General features: G+C 52.3%; 2 protein-coding genes across 7 annotated transcripts in view; one reads left to right on the forward strand and one right to left on the reverse strand.

Annotated features, from left to right (window-relative positions):
• The window catches only part of PRR12 (proline rich 12), a 37,577-nt gene extending 34,176 nt beyond the window's left edge, over positions 1–3,401 (reverse strand). The window contains exons 1-5 of one of the 4 annotated variants that reach the window (XM_080644518.1): positions 3,347–3,401; positions 2,513–2,578; positions 1,743–1,847; positions 1,404–1,579; positions 1,199–1,238 (exon numbers count right to left, since the gene is read on the reverse strand). In XM_080644518.1, coding sequence (XP_080500644.1) covers positions 1,199–1,238; positions 1,404–1,579; positions 1,743–1,833 — 307 coding nt within the window. In that variant the 5' untranslated portion in view covers positions 1,834–1,847; positions 2,513–2,578; positions 3,347–3,401. Of the gene's footprint in view, positions 1–1,198; positions 1,239–1,403; positions 1,580–1,742; positions 1,848–2,512; positions 2,935–3,346 lie in introns of those variants that run through there. The other 3 variants (XM_080644521.1, XM_080644520.1, XM_080644519.1) reach the window with 3 other exon arrangements.
• NOSIP (nitric oxide synthase interacting protein) lies at positions 3,252–20,463 on the forward strand. 3 transcript variants are annotated; one of them, XM_080644522.1, is made up of 10 exons: positions 3,252–3,503; positions 15,626–15,713; positions 15,898–15,968; positions 17,482–17,587; positions 19,008–19,089; positions 19,182–19,341; positions 19,434–19,567; positions 19,689–19,876; positions 19,991–20,099; positions 20,359–20,463. In XM_080644522.1, the coding sequence occupies exons 3-10, from the start codon at positions 15,899–15,901 to the stop codon at positions 20,428–20,430; spliced, it is 921 nt and encodes a 306-aa protein (XP_080500648.1). In that variant the 5' UTR covers positions 3,252–3,503; positions 15,626–15,713; position 15,898; the 3' UTR covers positions 20,431–20,463. The 3 variants fall into 3 exon arrangements, with proteins under 3 accessions (XP_080500648.1, XP_080500649.1, XP_080500650.1); XM_080644523.1 differs by having other exon boundaries at positions 3,393–3,503; positions 15,626–15,752; XM_080644524.1 differs by having other exon boundaries at positions 3,393–3,503; positions 17,482–18,315; positions 18,563–19,089.
• The last annotated feature ends 1,911 nt before the right edge of the window (positions 20,464–22,374 follow it).

Raw genomic sequence — 22,374 nt, forward strand, 5'->3', positions numbered from 1 at the left:
GTCTGAGGAAAAGTGTGTTGGGGGAGGGGGTGTGTGCAGGGAGGACTCCAGCTTCATGAGGCCTTGCTAAGTCTTGCTGCTGGGGAGTCCAACTTTAGCACTGGGGTAGGGGTGGGGGGGGGTGTTGCTTTCCTCAAACAGCAAACCCAGGCTCTTGGCCCTCTTAACAAAAAGCTGCTCCGAGAAGGCAGGCCCTCTGACATGTTTCAGGTAGATTCAAGCAGTAACCAGGCATCCATAGGCCTGTAGCAACGCAGTAACCTCCCCTAGCAACCCGTCTCCAATGTGAGGACTCCTGCCCAGACCCAGGGCCTGTTGCTATGGTACATCCACCCCTAGCAACCAGGCCAAAAGGGGGTGGGGCATCTGGTGCCTGGAAGGGGGTCCTCTGGTGGGCAGGAGGCCTAGGGTCCTGAGCTTGGCTAGGTGTGGTTGCTAGGGAGAAGGCCTCCTTAGCAACCAGGCAGAGGCTGGGATGGGCTGTGGGGAGGAGAAGCCAGCCAGGTAGTGAGTGCGGTGGCAGGCAGGCTTCCGTGGTCCGGCCTGGCCCGGCCTTGTTGCTAAGGAGCAGCCCCTCCCCCCTTAGCAGCAAGGCTGCAGCCATGACGGGGCCTCAGAACTCAGAGGAGGGTTTGAGGGTGGGCGGACTGGTCCGGTGAGGATGCACAGGTTTCCATGGCCTGGCCTGACCAGGCTGTGTTGCTAGGGAACAACCCCCCTAGCAACCAAGCTGCAGAAGGGCTGGGGCTCTCTCAGGTGGGCCAGTGCCTCTGAGCCTGAGGCCTGATAGGCCCCAGGCTGTAACTCCTCCCTCCACCCTCACTTCCCGCTTCCTGGGAGCACGGGACCTCTTGCAATGAGGTGTGGTGGGTCCCTCAGGCCCCAGCTCTAGTCTCAAAAGAGAGGACACGTTGCCAGGCTGGTGTGGCTCAGTGGTTGAGCGATGACCCATGCAACCAAGAGGTCGCCGGTTCAATTCCTGGTCAGATCCCCGTGCAGGAGGCAGCCAATGGATGTTTCTATCTCTCTCTCAAAATCAAAGTTAAAAAATATTAATTAAAGGAGAGAGAGGACGCTTTCAATAGCCACCTCCAGGAACCCAGGGATGGCAGAATTTGGGCTGGGAGTGTTGGTTCAGCCTCCATGGGAAGGGACTGCCTTAGCTGCACAGAACCAGAGGGCGTGGCCTCCCACTCACCTGCCTTGCCATTGTGGATATACGTCTCCCAAAAGCGCTCCTGGAAGGGGTGGGAGTAGAGAAGGTGGAGAGACAAGCTGTCAACTGGCAGATTCTACACACCCAACCAGCCACCCAGATTTCTGAGACCAGAGGGTGGAGGGAGTTGAGGGCCAGGATCCCCCAGGGCCTGAAGAAGATGGCCTGGAGCCCCCCAGGCTCTCACCGTCCGAGTATTGTCCTCAAAGTACTCCCGGGCCTCTTCCCAGGAACACTTCTCCTCATAACACTCCCGCTCCAGGTTCCCTGGCGTGAACAGCTCCAGGTCCCAGTGATTGGCTCGACGAATTCGTCTGTGGCTGTCCAGGAAGCTCTGAGCCTCGGGGGAGTCCAAGAAGATTTCTGGGCCCAAAGAACATGAGGGACAGAAAAATGGAGGACTAGAGGCATGGAGGAAGCTGAACCTAAGGGGAAGGAGTGCTATGGGGCCCAGGGGTAGCGGGGGTAGACACAGGGTTCCAGGATCGGGGAAGGTGGATGTCAGAGTCTTCCCCCAAACACTCACCTTGGTCTTGCTCCCCACTGGGTGAGGTGTCCAGACAGGTGGTCAACCCCAGGTATAGCAGCAGCAGAGAGGGGTGGCCCCTGCCCCTCATATTTTGTGGACCACCTGGAACGAGGTGTGGTATAAATGACAAGTGCCTCCACTCCTAAGGAAAGAGGCAAGGTCTCCCTGCATGGACTCTGTGGCCTATGAATTATAATCATAATAGCAGATACTGCCCTCGCCTGTATTCTGGGCCAGACACTGTTCAAGGTAGTTTGCCTATATAACCGTTTAATTTTCACAATAGTGCTATTATTATCCCCATTTTATAGATGAGGAAACTGAGCCACAGAGAGGTCACCGAACTTGCCCAAGGTATATGGTTTGCAAGATTCAGAAGCAGGATTCGAGCAAAGGCAGCGTGCCTCCAGAGACTTGAGCAGGGAGCTTATCTTTTTCCCCCTCTGTGTTTGCAGTCCCCAGCACAGTTTTGACATACAGTAAGTGCTCATAAACATGTCCATTGGCTATCAGGATCGCTTCTTTCCTGTTATTTCCACATGTATCCCTCTGTCTCTATGCCCATTGCCACATCCAGCAACAGAGATCAAAGATTACAGGAGAGGCAAGAACAGGGGCCTAAATTCTTGAGTCCAGGGGGAGATGGGGGAAGAGGCTCTGAACTCCTGGACTTGGGGGGGGGGCTAAATTTCTGGGACCCCAAGGGTCAAGGAGCCAGGATGCCAAGGTCCCCAAGCCAGGCTCTGCCTCCAGGGGTATTCACTTACCTGCCCAGACTTGTGAGCACTGTCCCCTCCTCCTTAATCGGGGCCTCCTAAGCCAGCTGAGGCCAGCTGTGAAAAGGGGCAGTAGAGAGGGGAGGGAAGAAAAAGGAGGGATTTCCCTGCTGGCTCCGGTTCTCTGTAATCCTCCCTGATCGCGGTTTCTGGCAGAGGGGCGGGGTTTGCGACTACCTGCCCGGGGCGGGACTCAGGTAAGGGACAAAATATTTAAAGGGACCTTATGATGAAGGGCCTAAGGTCCAGGACCCTATAGGAAGGCTAGAGTCTAAGACACCACGGGGGAACTTAGGGAACTGGATAGGCGCCTTCTCCGCTCCTCCTGCTTCCCCAGCGGGAGTGCGCTCAGCCAAGTTAGGGAAATAAACGTCTAGGTCTGCAGATATCAGATTTCTACATATCTAGAAACTGGCAGGAACTGTATGCCTTGGTCCCTAGGGGTAGGTGGGTATGCCGTAATAAATTCCTGTTTCCTGGGGAGATTTGAACGGCTCTGACTTGCGATTTCTCTATTGCTCCATTTATAAATGGGGACAGAGAAGTTGTCCCCTCTTAATTGTCTCTTGATTTACAACAAGAAAAGTGGATGATATATTTAAGGAAGTGGGTTCCCAATGTCTGGGGGAAGTGATTAGTCCTTAAACTCGGGCTTGGAGAGACGCAAAGCTTTGGGTACAAGCAGGAAATCGCCTGGCCCGGGAAATGCCTCGTAGATACTAAGCGCACCAAGCGCACCCCGTACTCAAGCCAGCTTCCCTAACCGGAACCTTCGACCTATCACTCACGTTTCCGGTGGGAGGAAGAGAAGAAGGGAGGACTTACCGAGCCAGATGAGGAACCTCCGCGACTAGGGGCAGCTTTACGTCCGGTTTCCTTCGCCGCGCGGAAGTGGGTGGAGCTAAGAGGGAAAACAAGCGCTCTTTTCCGGGGTAGGGGCACGGTTGAAGCATCAACGAAGGAGCTGGAAGTCGTTTGTGAGGTGAGTTCCAGGAGGTGGAGGGATAGTGCTGCAGCCGTCTTCCCGCGGGCTAGAGTCCTAGGGTCCTGAGGAAGACCGGGACAAAATTTCGATAAAACAGTCGTCTCTCAGTGTCTCTTAAGTTTCTCCTAATTTAGAGCAATCTCCCCTCCACTCCACTCTGATTTTTTCTTTGTGTAATTGATTCATTGAAGAAACTGGGTCCGTTATTCTGTTGATAATCGCGCCATCTGAATTTTGTCTTTTTGCTTCTTTGTAACCTAATTTCACTTATTCCGTTATGCCAGGCGTCAGCAGGCCAAACTCGAATCCTGCTGGCCTCCTTAAAAAAACACAACAACAAACAAACAAAAAAACCCAGCCTTAACCGGTTTGGCTCGAACTCAAGGGTCCCAGATTCGATTCTGGTCAAGGGCATGTACATGCCCTTGTTTGCCGGCACTTACCCAGTAGAGAGTGTGCAGGAGGCAGCTGATCGATGTTTCTCTCTCATCCATGTTTCTAACTCTATCCTTCTCCCTTCCTCTCTGTAAAAAAATCAATAAAATATTTTTTTAAAAACCCAGCTTTATTGGCATATACTAGTAATTCACCTAACATATAGTGCACCCATTTAAAATATACAACTCAGTGGTTTTTGGTATATGCACAGAGTTGTGCAACCATCACCATGATCAGTTTTAGAACATTTTTATCATGAGCTGTCACTCCCCATTTTATACCCCCTCCCCAGCCCCAGGCAACCACAAATCTACTTTCTATCTGTATGGATTGACCTAATCTGGACATTGCACGATTCTGTCTGGCTCCTTTCACTTAGCGTAATGTCTTCAAGGTTCCTCCGTTTTGTAGCATGTACCAGTACTTCTTTCTGGCTGAATAATATTCCTTTGTATGAGATATACCATATTTTGTTTATCCATTTATCAATTGATGGACAGTTGGGTTGTTTCTGCTTTGGGGCTATTATGAAAAACGCTGCTATGAACATTTGTGTACAGGTGTTTGTTGTGGACATGTCTTCATTTCCACTGGGAGTGGAATTGCTGAAGCAAATGTAACACTATGTTTAACCTTTTGAGGATCCGCCAGAGTTTTTTCCAAGGTGGCCACTCCATTTTACACTCCCACTCTCCCTGTGTGAGGGTTCCAGTTTCTCCACACTTGTTATTATCTTTTTATTTTAGTCATTCTAAATCAGTACAAACGTATTTTATTGTGGTTCTGATTTCATTTTCTCAGAGATGAATGATGTGCAGCATTTTTTTCATGTGCTTCTTGGCCATTTGTATATCTTCTTTAGAGGAAGGTCTATTCCAGTCCTTTGCTTATGTTTGAATTGGGTTGTCTTTTTATTATTGAGTTGTCATTTTTTTAAAAAAATATATTTTATTGATTTTTTTACAGAGAGGAAGAGAGAGGGACAGAGAGTTAGAAACATCGATGAGAGAGAAACATCGATCAGCTGCCTCCTGCACACCCCCCACTGGGGATGTGCCCGCAACCAAGGCACATGCCCTTGACCGGAATCGAACCTGGGACCCCTCAGTCTGCAGGCCGACGCTCTATCCACTGAGCCAAACCGGTCAGGGCGAGTTGTCATTTTTAATGTACTTTATATACAACTAGTGGCCCAGTGCACGAAATTCGTGCACGGGGGATGGGAGGGAAGGTTGTCCCTCAGCCCGGCCTGCACCCTCTCCAATCTGGGACCCCTCGGGAGATGTCCAACTGCCGGCAGTCGGGACATCCCTCACGCAATCCAGGACCTCTGACTCCTAACCGCTTGCCTGCCTGCCTGATTGCCCCTAACAACTCTGCCTGCTGGCCTGCTCGCCTCAACTGCTCCCCTCCCCGGCCAGCCTGATCATCCCCAACTGCCCTCCCCTCCTGGCCTGATCACCCCTAATCACCTCTTTGTCTGGAAGGACATCTGGGAAGGTCTTCTGGAAGATGTCCCAGACTAATTAGCATATTACCCTTTTATTAGTATAGATAGTCTTTTATTAGATGATTTGCAACCACCACCTGTTTTTATACAGCGTAAGAATGGTTTTAACATTTTAAATAATTAGGAAAAAATCAAAAGAAGACTAATATTTTGTGACCTGTGAGAATTATGCAGTGTGCATAAATAAAGTTTCATCAGAACACAGCCATGCCCAATCATTTACATAGTGTCCATGGCTGCTTTTGCCATAAAAGGCCAGAGTCAAATAGTTGTGGCAGGGGCCACATGGCCCACAGAGTTGAAAATCTTTCCTATCAGGCTCTTTTTTCTTTTTTCAATTCTCACCTGAGGGCATGCTTAGAGAGAGAGAGAGAAACATCGATGTGAGAGAGAAACATCGATCGATCGCCTTCCACACATGCCCCCACTGGGGATCGAACCTGTAATGCAGGTTTGTGCCCTGACCGGAAATCAAACCGGCAGCCTCTCTGTGTACAGGGTGGTGCTCAACCGAGTCACTGTGGCCGGGCCCTGTCTGGCTCTGTTTGGTCCACAGTCCCTGCCACATCCTCTGACTTCCTGGAATCAGGAGGTTAACTCTAAAGGCTTGATTAAATTTAGGTTCTGCCATTGTTGACACAAGTACTTAGAGTTGGTAGCTTCATGTTGCATGGTGCCTTGTTGTCCCACTTTGGGGACGGTGAGGTTGTTGGGGGCTTCAGGTGGTATTTATGTTTGTCCCCTCCCCCCAAGTTCATGTGTTGAAGCCCAACCCCCAGCATAATTATTTGTAGGTAAAGTTATATAAGGTCATTCAGAGTGGGGTCCTGCCGTAACCGGTTTGGCTCAGTGGATAGAGCGTCAGCCTGCGGACTGAAGGGTCCCAGATTTGATTCCGGTCAAGGGCATGTACCTTGGTTGCGGGCATATCTCCAGTGGGGGGTGTGCAGGAGGCAGCTGATCGATGTTTCTCTCTCATGGATGTTTCTAACTCTATCTCTCTCCCTTCCTCTCTGTAAAAAATCAATAAAATATACTTTAAAAAATGCAGTCTCTGGACCGCTTTGCAAATAAATAAATACATAAATAAATGAGTGGGGTCCTGCCCTGGCTGGTGGCTCAGTTGGTTGGAGCGTCCTCCTGTGCACCAAAAGTTTTGGGGTTTGATTCCCTGTGAGGGCACATACCTAGGTTGTGGGTTCCATCCCCAGTTGGGGCACATACGAGAGGCAATCTCTAGATGTTTCTCTCTCACAGAGAGATGGATGTTTCTCTCTCTCTCCTTTCCTCACTCTAAAAATCAGTAAGAATCTATCCTTGGGTGAGGATTTTTTATAAAAGGATGGGGTCCTGACCCATGGGGTTGGTTCCTTATAAGGGGAGGAGATGCCAGAACAGGGAGAAAATAAAGGACTGCTGTTGAGACACCCAGTCTCTGGTATTTTGTTTTGGCAGCCCTCGCCGACTAGTACAGATAGGAACAGTGCAAACCTCATTGTAAAGCTCCAGTTCCCTCCTTTCCACGAGCAAGTAGTAGCACTCTGAGACTATCCAGTTCCATCCGGTTTTCCGTCAACAATCATGGCCCGAATCAACTATGTCATCAGAGGTTGCAGAACAACGGTTTTCCAGTTCTCTCATTCTGCCTACATTTTAAAAAAATACATATTTTATTGATTTTTTTACAGAGAGGAAGGGAGAGGGATAGAGAGTTAGAAACATCAATGAGAGAGAAACATCGAACAGCTGCCTCCTGCACACCCCCTACTGGGGATGGGCCCACAACCCAGGTACATGCCCTTGACCGGAATCGAACCTGGGACCTTTCAGTCCGCAGGCCGACGCTCTATCCACTGAGCCAAACTGGTTAGGACTCATTCTGCCTACATTTTTTATTTTATTATTATTTTTTATTTTTTATATTCGGCAGGTGAGTTGTTACACACTCCTTAGCGGATTCCGACTTCCATGGCCACCGTCCTGCATTTTTTAATCTGAGTAGTCTGGTTTTGGTCTGAGTCATGTGTAAGAAGCTGTTGAAGGGAGTGACTTAATCAAAGTTCCATTCTGAAAAGCTCACTGGCTGGCCTGTCAAGGAACAGATCGAGGAAGAAATCAGTTAATCTTTCTGGGCATCCGTTATCTTTTTTTTTTTTTTAATATATTTTATTGATTTTTTACAGAGAGGAAGGGAGAGGGATAGAGAGTTAGAAACATCGATGAGAGAGAAACATCAATCATCTGCCTCCTGCACACTCCCTACTGGGTATGTGCCTGCAACCAAGGTACATGCCTTTGACCAGAATCAAACCTGGGACCCTTCAGTCCGCAGGCTGACGCTCTATCCACTGAGCCAAACCGACTAGGGCAGTGGTCGGCAAACCACGGCTCGTGAGCCACACGCGGCTCTCTGGCCCTTTGAGTGTGGCTCTTCCACTAAATACCACGGCCTGGGCGAGTCTATTTTGAAGAAGTGACGTTAGAAGAAGTTTCAGTTTAAAAAATTTGGCTCTCAAAAGAAATTTCAATCGTTGTACTATTGATATTTGGCTCTGTTGACTAACGAGTTTGCTGACCACAATCTTTTTTTTTTTTTTAATGTATATGTTTTTATTGATTTCAGAGAGGAAGGGAGAGGGAGAGGGAGAGAGAAACATCAATGATGAGAGAGAGTCATTGATGGGCTGCCTCCTGCATGCCCCCTACTAGGGATCGAGCCCGCCACTCGGGCATGTGCCCTGACTGGGAATAAACCGCCACCCCTGTTTCATAGGTCAATGCTCTGTTTTCTCACCTACAAACGGGAGACCCTACCTCCCGGGGTCGTCATGAGGACCCAGTGTGTGGAGACGTGGGAAGCGCTTTGCCCCGGCCCGGGACATAACTGTTTGAAGGATATGATGACGATTTCTATTTTTTTGGTGCTTTTATGATAAGTGTACTGATTGGCTGGGTGATCAGTGCATTGATTACACACCTCCCCTGACGTTGGAAGTGGCGGGAGGGGCTCACTGATACCATCGTGACATCTCTGAGCTCCCCGCCCCCCAGGTGTCAGGCAGTGCTGCCACCCAGACAGGAGTCCGACCCGGCCCCGGTCTCGGGGCTCCTAGTTTAGAGGATGAAGTACTGAGGGGCGGTGGCTGTGATGGAGGTGGCTCCGGGCATTAGCAGAGCTCAGCCAACACCTAATCCGCCGTGGGAGTCAGGCTTCCCAGGAGTCAGGCTTCCCAGCGAGGCGATTTTTCCATGGAGCCTGGGAGGAGAAAGGGGCCGGGTTTCCACGGGGAGGGGCCAGGCACACACTAGCGTCCTGTTCCACGGGGAGAGTCCAGCACGGTGCCTGATGGTCAAGGCCAGACCTGCACACCGGGGTCAGACCCCCGCTGCCGGACCTGGGGGGACCTCTCTGTGCCTCTGTTTCGTTGTTCGTAGCAACCATTGGGGTTGTTGTGGAATTTGGTGGAGGTGACGTGTACAAAATGCCCAGCACAGGGCCCGTTTCACCAGACCTCCTAAGTAAATCTCAGCCCTAAGGAACGGGAGGCCTCAGAGGCTTGCATTTGCTCTTCGGGAATTCTCTCCTCCTACTTTCAACCTGTTTCCGTCTGCGGTTTCCTCCAGTGTAATTAGCCCTCCCGGTTCCTTTCCCACGGAGGCCTCTGCCCCCTGGGCTGGCCTTCTAGGGAGAGAGGCTGGTGGCGCCGCCGTTGGGGTCTCACAGGAATTGCTGACCCTGCCACGAGGTCAAGAACCATGGTTCAGAACTCAAACCAGCCAACTGCAAACAGTCCAGTTGGGAGACAACCAGGGAAATTGGAACACCAGCCGGGTAGTCGGTGATGTTAAGGAATTGTTACTGTGCTCATGGTACTGTGGTCATGTTTTTATTGTATTGTGTTGTATTTTAACAGAGTTGGTCAGTGTGGGCTTCATGGAAGAAGTTGACGTTTATTTTTATTTTTTAAATATATGTTTTTATTGATTTCAGAGAGAGGCAGAGAGAGAGAGAGAGAAACATCGATTGGTTACTTCACCTATGTGCCCCAACTGGGGACCGCACCCGAAACCTAACTATGTGTCCTGACTAGGAATCAAACCTGAGACCTGTGGGTGTATGGGACGACCCTCCAACCAACTGAGCCACAGCAGCCAGGGCAGGACGGACTTTTAAATTCTTTTACTTCATTTAATGTAAATTTAAGCGCTGATACCTGATTGAGTTATTGGAAAACTTTGAGATATATATATATATATATATATATATATATATATATACACATATTTTTATTGATTTCAGAGAGGAAGGGAGAGGGAGAGAGAGGTAGAAACTCCAGTGATGAGAATCATTGATTGGCTGCCTCCTGCACGCCCCCTCCTGGGGATTGAGCCTGAAACCCAGGCATGTGCCCTTGACCAGAATTGAACCTGGGACCCTTCAGTCCGCAGGCCGACACTCTATCCACTGAGCCAAACCATCCAGGGCTGGAAAACTTTCAAATATGTTTGGAACAAATGGGGTAGTGAATGCATGCTTGCACGGATACATTTTATGAAACCTATTGAAGAACAAGTATCTGCAATGGAAATTTAGTGTCTGACTAGAGATGTGTTGAATGAATAAAGTATATTCTGGATTTTGAAGACCAAACAGGAAATTCTCAGGTTGTGACCTCCCTGGGGGGGACCAGCAGCTGTCACATGGTTAGGAGTGCGGCTCCAGAGCTGGGCTGCCTGGGTTCGAATCCCGGCTCTGCACCTCACAGCAGCAGGGGGTGGGGGGATGATTCTGTGAACTTGTTTGCTCCCTGTAAAGTGACACTGATGATAAAGAGCAGCTGGTGTGCCTGGCTGGTTTGGCTCAGTGGTTGCAGCATCCGCCTGAGGACCGAAGGGCTGCAGGTTCGATTCCCAGTCAAGGGCACGTGCCTCGGTTGCGGGTTCGATCCCATGTGAGAGGCTGCTGATCAATCTCTCTCTCTCTCTTTCTCTCTCTCTCTCCTTCCCTCCCTTCCACTCTCTAAAAAAAAAAAAAAAAAAAAAAAAAAATCAATGGAAAAAATATCCTCTGGTGAGGATTTAGCTGGTGTTGCTTTGATGTGCCCTCGAAAACACCAGTGGCAGCAGATGGCACTCGTCCTGTTTTCTGTTTAGAAACTGGCCTCACGCAGGAGACAGCGTCACCCAGTGGCTGAGAGCTCGGCTTCCTGAGCTTCAGAACCCTGGCGTGGCCGCCTGCCAACCCTTCGACCCTTGGCCGGTGGTTCTCACACATTGTGGTCTCAGGATCTCAAAAATCACTGAGGACTCCAATGAGCCTTTGTTGGTGTGAGTTCTGTCTGTGAAGACGTGCCCTCACCAGGGCCCTGGCCGGGTGGCTCAGTGGGTTAGAGCGTCGTCCCAATCCACCAAGGTTGTGGGTTCGATCCAAGCATCAACCAAGGAATGCATCAATAAGTGGAGCAACCAGTCAATGTTTTTCTCTCTCTAAAATCAATCAATTAGAAACTCATTTAAAAATGAATAAAAAGAGTCCTGGCTGGGTGGCTCAGTCGGTTGGAACATCATCCCATACACCAAAAGGTTGAGGGTTCGACTCTTGCTCAGGGCACCTGCCTAGGTTGCAGGTTCGATGCCCGGCTGGGGCATTGGATGAGAGGCAACCCATCGATGTTTCTCTCTCTCTCTCTCTCTCTCTCTCTCTCTCTCCCCCCCCACCTTCTTCTCTCTCTAAAAATCAATAAAAATGTATTCCCAGGTGAGGATTAAAAAAAAAAAAAAAAAGACTTGCCCTTTCAGAAACTAAAACAGACATTATTTTTTTATTATATAATTAACATAACACTCATCCATTTAAAGTGTACCATTCGGTGGTTTTTAATGCATTCACTATTATGTGCCACCATCACCCCTTTCTGATTCCAGAGCGTTTTCCTCACCCCACACCCCTTACACCCACTCCCCGTTCCCAGCCTGCGCCAGCCACCGGTCCACCTCCCGTGCCCACGGGTTTGCCCACTCTGGACATTTCTTATAAAAGGGAGACCTGTGTTTTGGCGCCTGGTTTCTTTCATTTCCATCATCACAGAACAGACGTTTTGAAAACCCAGGGGTGCGCAAGCACACATTCCGCTGGCCTTCAGAGTGGCTGTGTCCCCGCGTCACACCACCCTCTGCACCATAGAGGACACAGGCCGGTTCCCTTCAGGGTCTTGGGGAGAGTCCGTGGACCCCCTGAAGGTGCCTTAGGGCAGTGGTCGGCAAACTCATTAGTCAACAGAGCCAAATATCAACAGTACAACGATTGAAATTTCTTTTGAGAGCCAAATTTTTTAAACTTAAACTTCTTCTAACGCCACTTCTTCAAAATAGACTCGCCCAGGCCGTGGTATTTGTGGAAGAGCCACACTCAAGGGGCCAAAGAGCCGCATGTGGCTCGTGAGCCGCAGTTTGCTGACCACGGCCTTAGGGACCTGTGAGAACCAGTATCCTAGGCTAATGGCTTCACTTCTTTTCTTTTTTTAAAAAACACATATTTTTAATACCAGAGAGGAAGGGAAAGGGAGAGAGAAACATCAATGATGAGAATCATTTATTAGCTGCCTCCTGCATGCCCCCCACTGGGAATTAAGCCGGCAACCCAGGCCTGTGCCCTGCCCAGAATCGAACCCGGGACCCTTCAGTCCGCAGGCCAACGCTCTATCCACTGAGCCAAACCGGCCAGGGCTTCACTTCTAAGCCTCAGTTTGCTCATTTGCAAAGTGGGAGTGGTGATGGGACTGGCCTGAGGGAGGCTGGGGTTGGACGATTGACGAGATGGGGCACAGGGTTGGCATGTGGTCAGGGGTCAAGCAGCATTACTCTGATTATTCCCATTATTTCCTGGCAAGGTAAACAAACAAACAAAAAACCTCTCGCTAGCTGTTCCTCTCTCTCCTGAAGGAAAAATGTCCCGGTCCTTGAAGCCAAAGACATAGAAATACCCTGTCCTTGGCCATGAGACAAGCAGCTCAGTGCCAAATACCGCAGAGGGTCAAGGCAGTTGACAACTAAGAATAGAGTGGGGCATTTGTCCATGAGGAGGTCAACTCGACCTTCATGAGTGGTAGTTGGGGGGCTGGGCGGAAGCTGGGGGCCAGGGCGGAGGAGCGGGTGGCAGGTGAGCCAGGGGAGGCAGCAGGTGCTAGACATTTGCTCAAAAGCTTGGGGGTGGGAGGAAGTTGGAGGAGGGGGCTGTGGGTTCGCTTGGGGGGTTCACCAAGGTTAGCTTCTGCAAGCGGCACAGTGGCCACTTTGGGGGGGATAGCGGTGCTCTGCATCTCTCTTGGGGGGTGGCTACCAGGGTGAGTACATTTGTTAAAACCCGTGAATGCATCCTTAAGGTCTGTGCCTGTATTCTGCAGAAACAGACCTAAAAACAAAACAGTGGCTTCTGGAAGACACCAGTAGGGGGCGAGCGAGCTCCATGGCTCAGAGAGGGTTGTGTCTCAGGTTTTGAAAGTGCAAAGCAAGTTTCTGAAAGTAACCAGAGGGGGAAATAAAGAAGTTGGTATTTACATGTGGGGAGCCCTTGGTTATGTCGCCCCCCCCAAAAAAACAAACTCGATCCTCCTCGAAACCAGAGAGCCGGATAGAATATTCCCGTGTGTTCCAAGCTCTGCGCATGACCTCACAGCAGTCCAGTCCCGTCAGCTAGACCCCCTGGAGATCCCCAGGGGAAACTGAGATTCGAAAAAAGGATCAGCCGTCTAGAGTCACATTGAGTGGGGGGCCAACCTGGGACTCAGGCCAGGCAGGTCATATTGCTCAGTCCATCGCACATTGATCCCCGTAACCCGCCTTGTTCCATTTACCTATTCTTGCTTATCCCCTAGTCCAGTGGTCGGCAAACTCATTAGTCAACAGAGCCAAATATCAACAGTACAACGATTGAAATTTCTTTTGAGAGCCTAATTTGTTAAACTTAAACTTCTTCTAACGTCGCTTCTTCAAAATAGACTCGCCCAGGCCGTGGTATTTTGTGGAAGAGCCACACTCAAGGGGCCAAAGAGCCGCATGTGGTCCGCGAGCCGCAGTTTGCCGACCATGGCCCTAGTCAGTCCCTCCCCTACATGGGCAACCATTTTAATATGTGCATTGCTTTTGTGTGTAGGTGTTCTTTAAAATGTATCGTTTGGGCATGTAGATTGTTAGCGATCTCCTTTAATTTTTGTTTTGTTTCGTTAATCCTCATTTTTTTTAGAGGGAGAGAGTGGAAGGGAGGAGGAGAGACAGAGAAACATCAATGTGAGAGAGAGATACATCAATTGGTTGCCTCCCACATGCGCCCCAACCAGGGCCAGGGATCAAGCCTGCAACCGAGGTACATGCCCTTGACAGGGATCGAACCTGGGACCCTTCATTCAGTGGTCCGACGCTCTATCCACTGAGCCAGACTGGCTAGGGCTGATCTTTAATTTCTTACCTTCACCCAGCATTATGGGTTTTTTTGTTTTGTTTTTTAAATTCTCACCCAAGGAGTGAGGATAGTTTTCCCATTGATTTTTTTTTTAAATGTTTTTTTTTTTAAATATATTTTATTGCTTTTTTACAGAGAGGAAGGAAGAAGGATAGAGAGCTAGAAACATGGATCAGCTGCCTCCTGCACACCTCCCACTGGGGACGTGCCCGCAACCAAGTCACGTGCCCTTGACCGGAATCGAACCTGGGACCCCTCAGTCCACAGGCCGACGCTCTATCCACTGAGCCAAACCGGCTTTGGCATCCCCCCATTGATTTTTTTAGAGTGGAAGGGAGCGAGCGGGGAAGGGGAGAGAGGAGAGGAACGTGAGTGACATTCCCACCCGGGGGATATACTGTGTCCAAGATCCATAAGGCTGGTCCTTGTGGGACCTCCTGGGGAGAGGCTGCAGGACCAACAGTTCCTCCTTTTTTTGTTGTTGTTAAACCTCACCCAAGGATACTTTTTCCATTCATGTTTTAGAGAGAGTGGAAGAGGGGCTGGAGTGGGGGAGTGAGAGAGAAGGGAGAGAAACATCAATGGGAGAGACACGTGGTTGGTTGCCTCTCCCTCGAGTCCCGAGCAGGGCCAGGGATGGAACTTGCAACCGAGGTACATGCCCTTGACCAGGAATCGAACCTGCGACCCTTCCGTCCACGGGCAATGCTCTAACCACTGAGCAAGCCGGCCAGGGCAGCATTGTGTTTTTATGATCTACCCATGATGCTTTGTTCACACCTAGTCAGTTGCATCTCTGGGCTGGTCTCCACGACAGGCAGTTACTACCCATCCTCCCTGGGAGAGGGGACGTTCCGTTGCCCTTGACTCCCCTTCACCGTGAAGGACACTGCTGTGGTCTTGCTCCCTTGCTGGTGTCTCTGAGACTGGCTTTGGGGCGCATGCACCCCCGCGCCAAAGTGCCTCCGCTCACTTTGCTGAAGCCCGTTCCAGGAAGGCTGACCCCGTCCCCTCTTCCCGCATGTCACCCACGTGTTCCCTGGTCTTCCCCACCTTTCCGAGCTTTGCCCGCAGCCTAGCCAAGTGTCACGTGGTGTCTCACTAGTTTCCATCTGAGGAGACGGAGCAGCTCTGCCCTTGTGAGTCTTTGAGCTGCTTCCTCAGTTGCGTCTTCCTATCCTTTGCTCGTTTTACTCTGGCGTCGCTGGTTTTCTCCCGTCGATCTGCCAGTTCCACGCGCAGTCAGTCCCACGCGCAGTCAGTTCCACTCTGCTGCTAGTTTTGAAAACTCAGAATTTACTGCAATGCAATTGACACATTGGGGATGGATTTGAGGGTAAAGCAGATCCCCCCTCTGCTTACATGTGGATTCACCCACGAGAAAGGCTAAGTGAACCCAGAAACTTGCCCTCAGTTGGCATGAACGTGTAGGCAGACCAAGCACACGCACGCGTGCACCCCGAACATCAGCCGGGCACCACAGGACCCCAAGTGTGCGGGCCTCACCCACCCACAGCTGGTGCTAGGACTTTCCCTCAGCCCTGGCTGGGGTGGTTCAGTTGGTTGAGTGCCGTCCTATGAACTGAAAGGTCAGGGTTGTGGGCGCGATCCCCCGTAGGGAGCATGCAGGAGGCAGCCCGTTGATGTTTCTCTCTCCCTCTCCCTGTAAAGTCAATAAAAATATATTTAATAATAAATAGAACTTCCCATCAGATTTCAGGTAACTCCTCCCACACCTCTAAGGCGCACCCCTGCCAGCAGGGCACCCACTTCTGCAAGCAAACTCCGGGTCTTTTTCAAGGTAAAGCGACGTCTCTCTTTTGGAACGTGCAGGAATTTCGTAAGCATTTAACGCCCCTGCCCCACCGCCAGCTCCCCCGTCGGGGGCACACTCAGCCCCCAGGGCCGTGAAGGTCCCGCCCTCCCTGTCCCTGCGGCGGCTCCCTCTGGCCCCCACGGCCCTCCAGCTGCCCCTCCCTCCCCAGGATGACGCGTCACGGCAAGAACTGCACGGCGGGGGCCGTGTACACCTACCACGAGAAGAAGAAGGACACAGGTACTGGTTGTGAGGGGACAGGTGTGTCTCGAAGGCACCGTCTCACCTGGCACCTCTGATTGTGCTTTCTGCGTGTCTCTCCTCCCCTGGTGGTCATGGCCACTAGGTGACAGCCCAGCTACCCAGCAGCCCTGTTCCCCCTCCCCCACCCCATGGGATGGGCACCGCATTAGGTCCCTCTGTAGGTGAACACAGCTAATCCTCCAGGAAGGGTCACTGTTGCCATAGCAATATTCCCGAAGAAGAAAAGGAGGCCCGGAGAGGTTCAGGCTCCGGAGCTCAGGCAGAGCCAGAGGGCTCGGTCACAGAGCCAGAGGGCTTACCGGAGTCTGTTGCTTACCCTCCGGGGTTAACACCTTCCTGTGGGCAGTGCAGTCCTTGCCCCCAACACAGAGACATACACAGCCCACTTTTTTTTTTTTTTTAAATATATATTTTATTGATATTTTACAGAGAGGAAGGGAGAGGGATAGAGAGTTAGAAACATCGATGAGAGAGAAACATCGATCAGCTGCCTCCTGCACACCTCCCACTGGGGATGTGCCCGCAACCAAGGTACATGCCCTTGACCGGAATCGAACCCGGGACCTTTCAGTCCGCAGGCCGACGCTCTATCCACTGAGCCAAACCGGTTTCGGCGCCCACTTTTTTTTTTAATCCTCACCCGAGGACATTTTCCCACTGATTTTTAGGGAGAGTGAAAGAGAGATGGAAAGACAGAGAGAAACATTGATGTGAGAGAAACACATCAATTGGTTGCCTCTTGCACGAGCCCCGACCAGGGTCCAGGCCAGGAGGAGCCTGTAACAGAGGTACCTGCCCTGGACCGGAATCAAACCCGGGACCCTTCCGTCCACAAGGCCAACGCTCTATCCCCTGAGCCAAGCCGGCTAGGGCCACAGCCCACTCTTTTTTTTTTTTTTTTTTTTTTAATATATTACTTTATTGATTTCAGAGAGGAAGGTAGAGGGATAGAGAGATAGAAACATCAATGATGAGAGAGAATCATTGATCGGCTGCCTCCTGCACGCCCCCTATTGGGGATCGAGCCCACAACCCGGGCATGTGCCCTTGGCCGGAATCGAACCTGGGACCCTTCAGTCAGCAGGCCGACGCTCTATCCACTGAGCCAAACCGGCCAGGGCCACAGCCCACTCTTGACTGCCTGTTTCTCTGAGTCTCCTCACCTCTGAGTTCTTGGTGCCTCTCTCAGTTTGGAGAGAAGCATGTCTCCTCTCTCTCCATCCTTTTCTTTTTAAAAATTTTTTAATATATTTTTATTGATTTCAGAGAGAAAGGGAGAGGGAGAGAGGGAGAGAGAGAGAGAGAAAGGTCAATGATGAGAGAGAATCATTGATTAGCTGCCTTCTGCAGGCATCACATGGGATCAAGCCCACAACCCGGGCATGTGCCTAACTGGGAATTGAACCATGACCTCCTGGTTCATAGGGCGACACTCAAACACTGAGCCACACTGGCTGGGCTCTCCATCCCCTTTCTTGTCTGTCCCCAGCGGCCTCAGGCTATGGGACCCAGAACATTCGACTGAGCCGGGATGCCGTCAAGGACTTCGACTGCTGCTGCCTCTCTCTGCAGCCCTGCCATGACCCCGTCGTCACGTGAGCTGGGCACATGGGTGGCGAGGGCAAGGGAACACGGGAGGGGTCTGTAGGAGTGGGTGTAGCCACCACCTCTCAGGTTCAGTGTCCTCGTCTGAGAGGTGGCATGATCCTCTATGTTTCATGGTGGGGCGTGGAAAAGAATACGTTTGTAATAGAGGGGTGGGCTCTTGGGGTGTCACCTCGCCCATAACAGCTGGCGTGTGGAGCACGTTCCGTTACCTGCCTCCGATGACCCAACAAAGGCTCCAGCCAGTTCATAAGTATAGGCACTTCGCCCAGTGCCTGGATGTGGGCGTGGTCACAGGTCTGTTACAGAGATGGTGATGAGAGTGGACTGTGGCCCCGGGTCCCTGTGGCCACCTTCAGGTTCACTGAGCCCCTAGAAGGCCTTACAGAACTCGGCAAAGCTGTCACACCCAGTGCCAGTTTATTAGACGGAAAGGATACAGATTAAAATCAACCGAGGGAATGCCCTCGCCTGTTGGGCTCAGTGGATAGAGCGTCGGCCTGTGGACTGAAGGGTCCCAGGTTTGATTCCTGGTCAGGGCACATGGCCCGGTTGTGGGGTTGATCCCCAGTGGGGGGCGTGCAGGAGGCAGCCAATCAATGATTCTCTCCCATCATTGATGTTTCTATCTCTCTCTCCCTCTTCCTTCTTCTCTGAAATCAATAAAAAATATTTTTATTTAATAAAATAATAAAATAATAAAAATAAAATCAGCGGGGCCCTAACCGGTTTGGCTCAGTGGATAGAGCGTTGGCCTGCGGACTGAAGGGTCCCGGGTTCAATTCCGGTCAAGGGCATGTACCTGGGTTGCGGGCACATCCCCAGTAGGGGGCGTGCAGGAGGCAGCTGATCGATGTCTCTCTCTCATCGATGTTTCTAACTCTCTATTCCTCTCTCTTCCTCTCTGTAAAAAATCAATAAAATATATTTAAAAATAAATAAATAAATAAATAAAATAAAATCAGCGGGAAAAGGCACAAGGAGACCAGCACTTAATTTTTCCAGCACTGCCCACTGAGCCTCGTGTCCAGGGTCCTTATTGGAGGTTGGGCACGCAGACGTGACCAACCCCTCCAGAGGTCAAGTTGATCCCCTATGGCCCAAGCCCCCCAGGTGAACAAAGGCACCCTTTCAGGAGGAATTAGGGGTTCCCTTCCAGGAGCCCATCCAGGGCCCGCCCCTTGGAAGGTGCAGGGTTTGGACAGCCCAGCCTGCTGAGTAACCCTTCGCCCCTGCCCGTCAGAGCTGTGACTGAGCCAGGAGGGTCAGGACAGTGCCGTCACCTCGGAACTGAGCTGAGCGCTGAGGGCACCGCTGCCTGTGAGATGGTCAGTGGGCGCCCAGGGCAGGGAGCCGTGTGCGCATGTGGCCTGGGCCCGGCCCATGTTCTCTCCTGCGTCCTCTCTGCAGCCCAGACGGCTATCTGTATGAGCGCGAGGCGATCCTGGAGTACATTTTGCACCAGAAGAAGGAGATCGCCCGGCAGCTGAAGGTGAGGGGAGGAGACGGGAGCACAGGGTGTGTTGGTGGTTTTGATGTGAGCTCACAAGCAGGGCCTTGCTCACTTCTCCCGGCTGCCCGCAGGCCTACGAGAAGCAGCGGGGCGCCCGGCGGGAGGAGCAGAAAGAGCTGCAGCGGGCAGCCGCGCAGGACCAGGTGCGGGGCTTCCTGGAGAAGGAGGCGGCCATCGTGAGCCGGCCCCTCAACCCCTTTACGCCCAAGACTGCCCTGGGAACCGGCCCAGGTGAGGGGGAGCAGTTTTGCAGATGGGTGGGGGTCCCCCAGGGCCAAGTACCTAACCTAGGTACGGCATTGGAATCCTTCTGCCTCCTGTAGATGATGCCCAAGCGGGTCCCAGCGCCGCCGGCCCCGCAGGCAAGGACAAAGACAAGGAAAAGGACAAAATGCTGCCCAGCTTCTGGATCCCGTCGCTGACCCCCGAGGCCAAAGCCACCAAGCTGGAGAAGCCGGTGAGCACCCCTTGCCAGCAAGCCCCCCTGCGCCCACTTTGCCAGTGTCTCGAGGGCACCCTCACCGGGACTCCCCCCACCTCCTCCCGCATTTGGCCCAGCCCTGCCTCTCCTTCTCTAGTCGCGCACCGTGACCTGCCCCATGTCCGGGAAGCCTCTGCGCATGTCCGACCTGACGCCGGTGCGGTTCACGCCTCTGGACAGCTCCGTGGACCGCGTGGGGCTCATCACGCGCAGTGAGCGCTACGTGTGCGCCGTGACCCGGGACAGTCTGAGCAATGCCACGCCGTGCGCCGTGCTGCGGCCCTCGTGAGTCACCTGTGGGGGTGACATGCGGAGACCTGCGCACGGGGCGGGCTGGGGGTGTGGCTCTCCCTCTGGGCGGGGCGTGTGAGCGGTGTCCCCACCTTCCACTCGCCGCAGGGGGGCCGTGGTCACCCTGGAGTGTGTGGAGAAGCTGATTCGGAAGGATATGGTGGACCCTGTGAACGGGGAGAAGCTCACAGACCGCGACATCATCGTGCTGCAGCGGGTGAGCAAGGGCCCCTTCCACTGTGCCTTCCTGCCTGGCCCCACCCAAGGCCCCGCCTCCTCGCCAGGCCCCGCCTCCTCGCCAGGCCACTCCCCTCCCCAAGGCCCCGCCCCTCATCCCCACTCCTATCCTGGACCTCGCCCTTATCTCAGGAGACCCGCCCCTTACCTTAGGCCCCGCCCCACCCTTCCTGGCCCGGCTGGTTTGGACAACCGCACCTGCCCCACAGCCCGCCTTCACTCTGCCTTCCCTCACCCAGGGCGGCACGGGCTTCGCGGGCTCTGGAGTGAAGCTGCAGGCAGAAAAGTCGCGGCCTGTGATGCAGGCCTGAGAGCGGGAAACCAAATAAAGGACTTGGAAGCGACTGGCTGGCTGTGCAGCGCCTTCCTTCGCCTCTGGAGCCCCGGGGGCCCAGGGGACCGCGAAGAGGCTTTGCGGTGGTGGTGGGCATGCTGGCATGACTCGAGTTTGAAAGCGTGGGCTGAGAGTATTTAATATGGTCGCAGGTTAAGAGTAAAATCTGAGTTGAACTCAAGTGCCCAGCGAAAATTGATGGAATGGCCAGAGGTCCAAGGCCCAGCCATCACCATAAAGGGCGCCCTCCCCGGAAGGACATGGTGGACCCTGTGCACCTGGAGAAGCCCACGGAGTTTGAGTTATGCCAAATTTGAAGCCTGTGAGGTGTCCGGAGCACCTCTGCCAGAGTCCCTTGGGATAACACACCCGGAGGAAGTCAAGTTCTGAGAGAATGCCACAGGCAGCCCGCCTTGAGAAGGTGGCAGGAACCCGCCTCCCCCAGCACTGCTGGAGGGTGAGGAGGAAGAGGAAACCCGAGTGCAAAGGCCTGGAGGCAGCGAGTACTGGGAGGGTTTGAGGAGCAGAGTAAGTGGGGTGGGGGCGCCTGGTACACCTGCCTGGAGTTCCGACTTGACCAGGAGAGCAGGCGCAGCCCTAAAACTTTCTGTTTAATGACCGGTTAATCACAAAAGCCTCCCTGGGCAGCGTGGAAAACTAGGACAGGCAGGCAAGCAAAGATGAAAAAAAGACACCATTCCTGCCCCCTGAAAATGTTCATACCTGGGTCCTTCCAGGTCTTTCTCCACACACACGAGTTTTTCACCCAAGTGAGACCTCCGTGCACAGTCTGCCCTGTCATTTTGGTAAAAGGGCTTCTCAACTAACATCCAGATGCGATTCCAGGGCCAGGAAGTGTCCGAGGCTGCTGTTCCGCCCAGCCCCCTCTGGTGCAAGACCGTGGTGCTGAAGGGAAAGGTTTCAGTGGGAGGGTGGATGCGATCAAACTCACACCCTGGGAAGCCCCCAAACCCAGTGGTTGCTCCCCCGGACACTTGTAGAATCTTCCCTGGCCCGGCCAGTGTGGCTCAGTGGTTGGGTATCCAACTATGAACCAGGAGGTCACAGTTTGATTCCCAGTCAGGGCACATGCCCAGGTTTCTGGCTTGATCTCTGGTTAGGGGGCGTGCAGTAGGCAGCCAATCAATGACTCTCTCGTCACTGATGTTTCTAACTCTCCTCCCTTCCTCTCCAAAATCAATAATATATATATATATATATGTATATATATATTTATTTTTTTTTAAAGAATCTTCCCTTGGTCCCTATTCCTGGGGCCCCAGTCCCTGGAAACTGGCCCAGGTGCCTAACATTCAAGGAGCCCTTACCCTCTGAACCTGTGAATCTACAGTCCCCGGAATCCTTGCCACACTTCTGGGATAGGGATGCTTACGCCCATTTCCCAGAACAGGCCACTGAGGCTCAGAAGACAGCTTGCCCAAACTCACACTGCTCAAGGCCTAGCATAAGCCAAGTTCACTCAGAGGTCTGCCATCTCCAGAGACACCCACCCCCAGGCTTGGCTCTGCCGTTGCCCCCATCCTTTGTACCCTCCCTCTCCCAGGTATTCCCAGTTTCACCCCACAGACCTCTCCACCTTTATACCCAGCCCACTCTCAAATCTTCCCTCCCCTAAACACCCCCAATCCTCATCTTTCCCAAGCACCAACCACCTAGAGACCTTCCAGTTTTTTCCCTCAGCTCCTCAAGGTCTAATCTAGTTCCTGTGTGCTATGGACTTCCCCCCCCCCCCCCCGCCCCGCCTCGCTCCCCCATAACCCAAAGAACTTCTAGGATTTCCATCTTGCACCTTTGTTTCCACAAGAAACCGAAACCCATGTCTTCTATTCAGAGGCTATTTGTGAGAAGCGGGGTGGGAGGTGTGTCAAGGTCTTTCCTCCCAGAAATAGGTTTCCTTTAA

The sequence above is a fragment of the Plecotus auritus genome (assembly GCF_963455305.1).
Source record: "Plecotus auritus genome assembly, chromosome: 10".
In the NCBI taxonomy this organism is placed as follows: Eukaryota; Metazoa; Chordata; class Mammalia; order Chiroptera; family Vespertilionidae; genus Plecotus; species Plecotus auritus.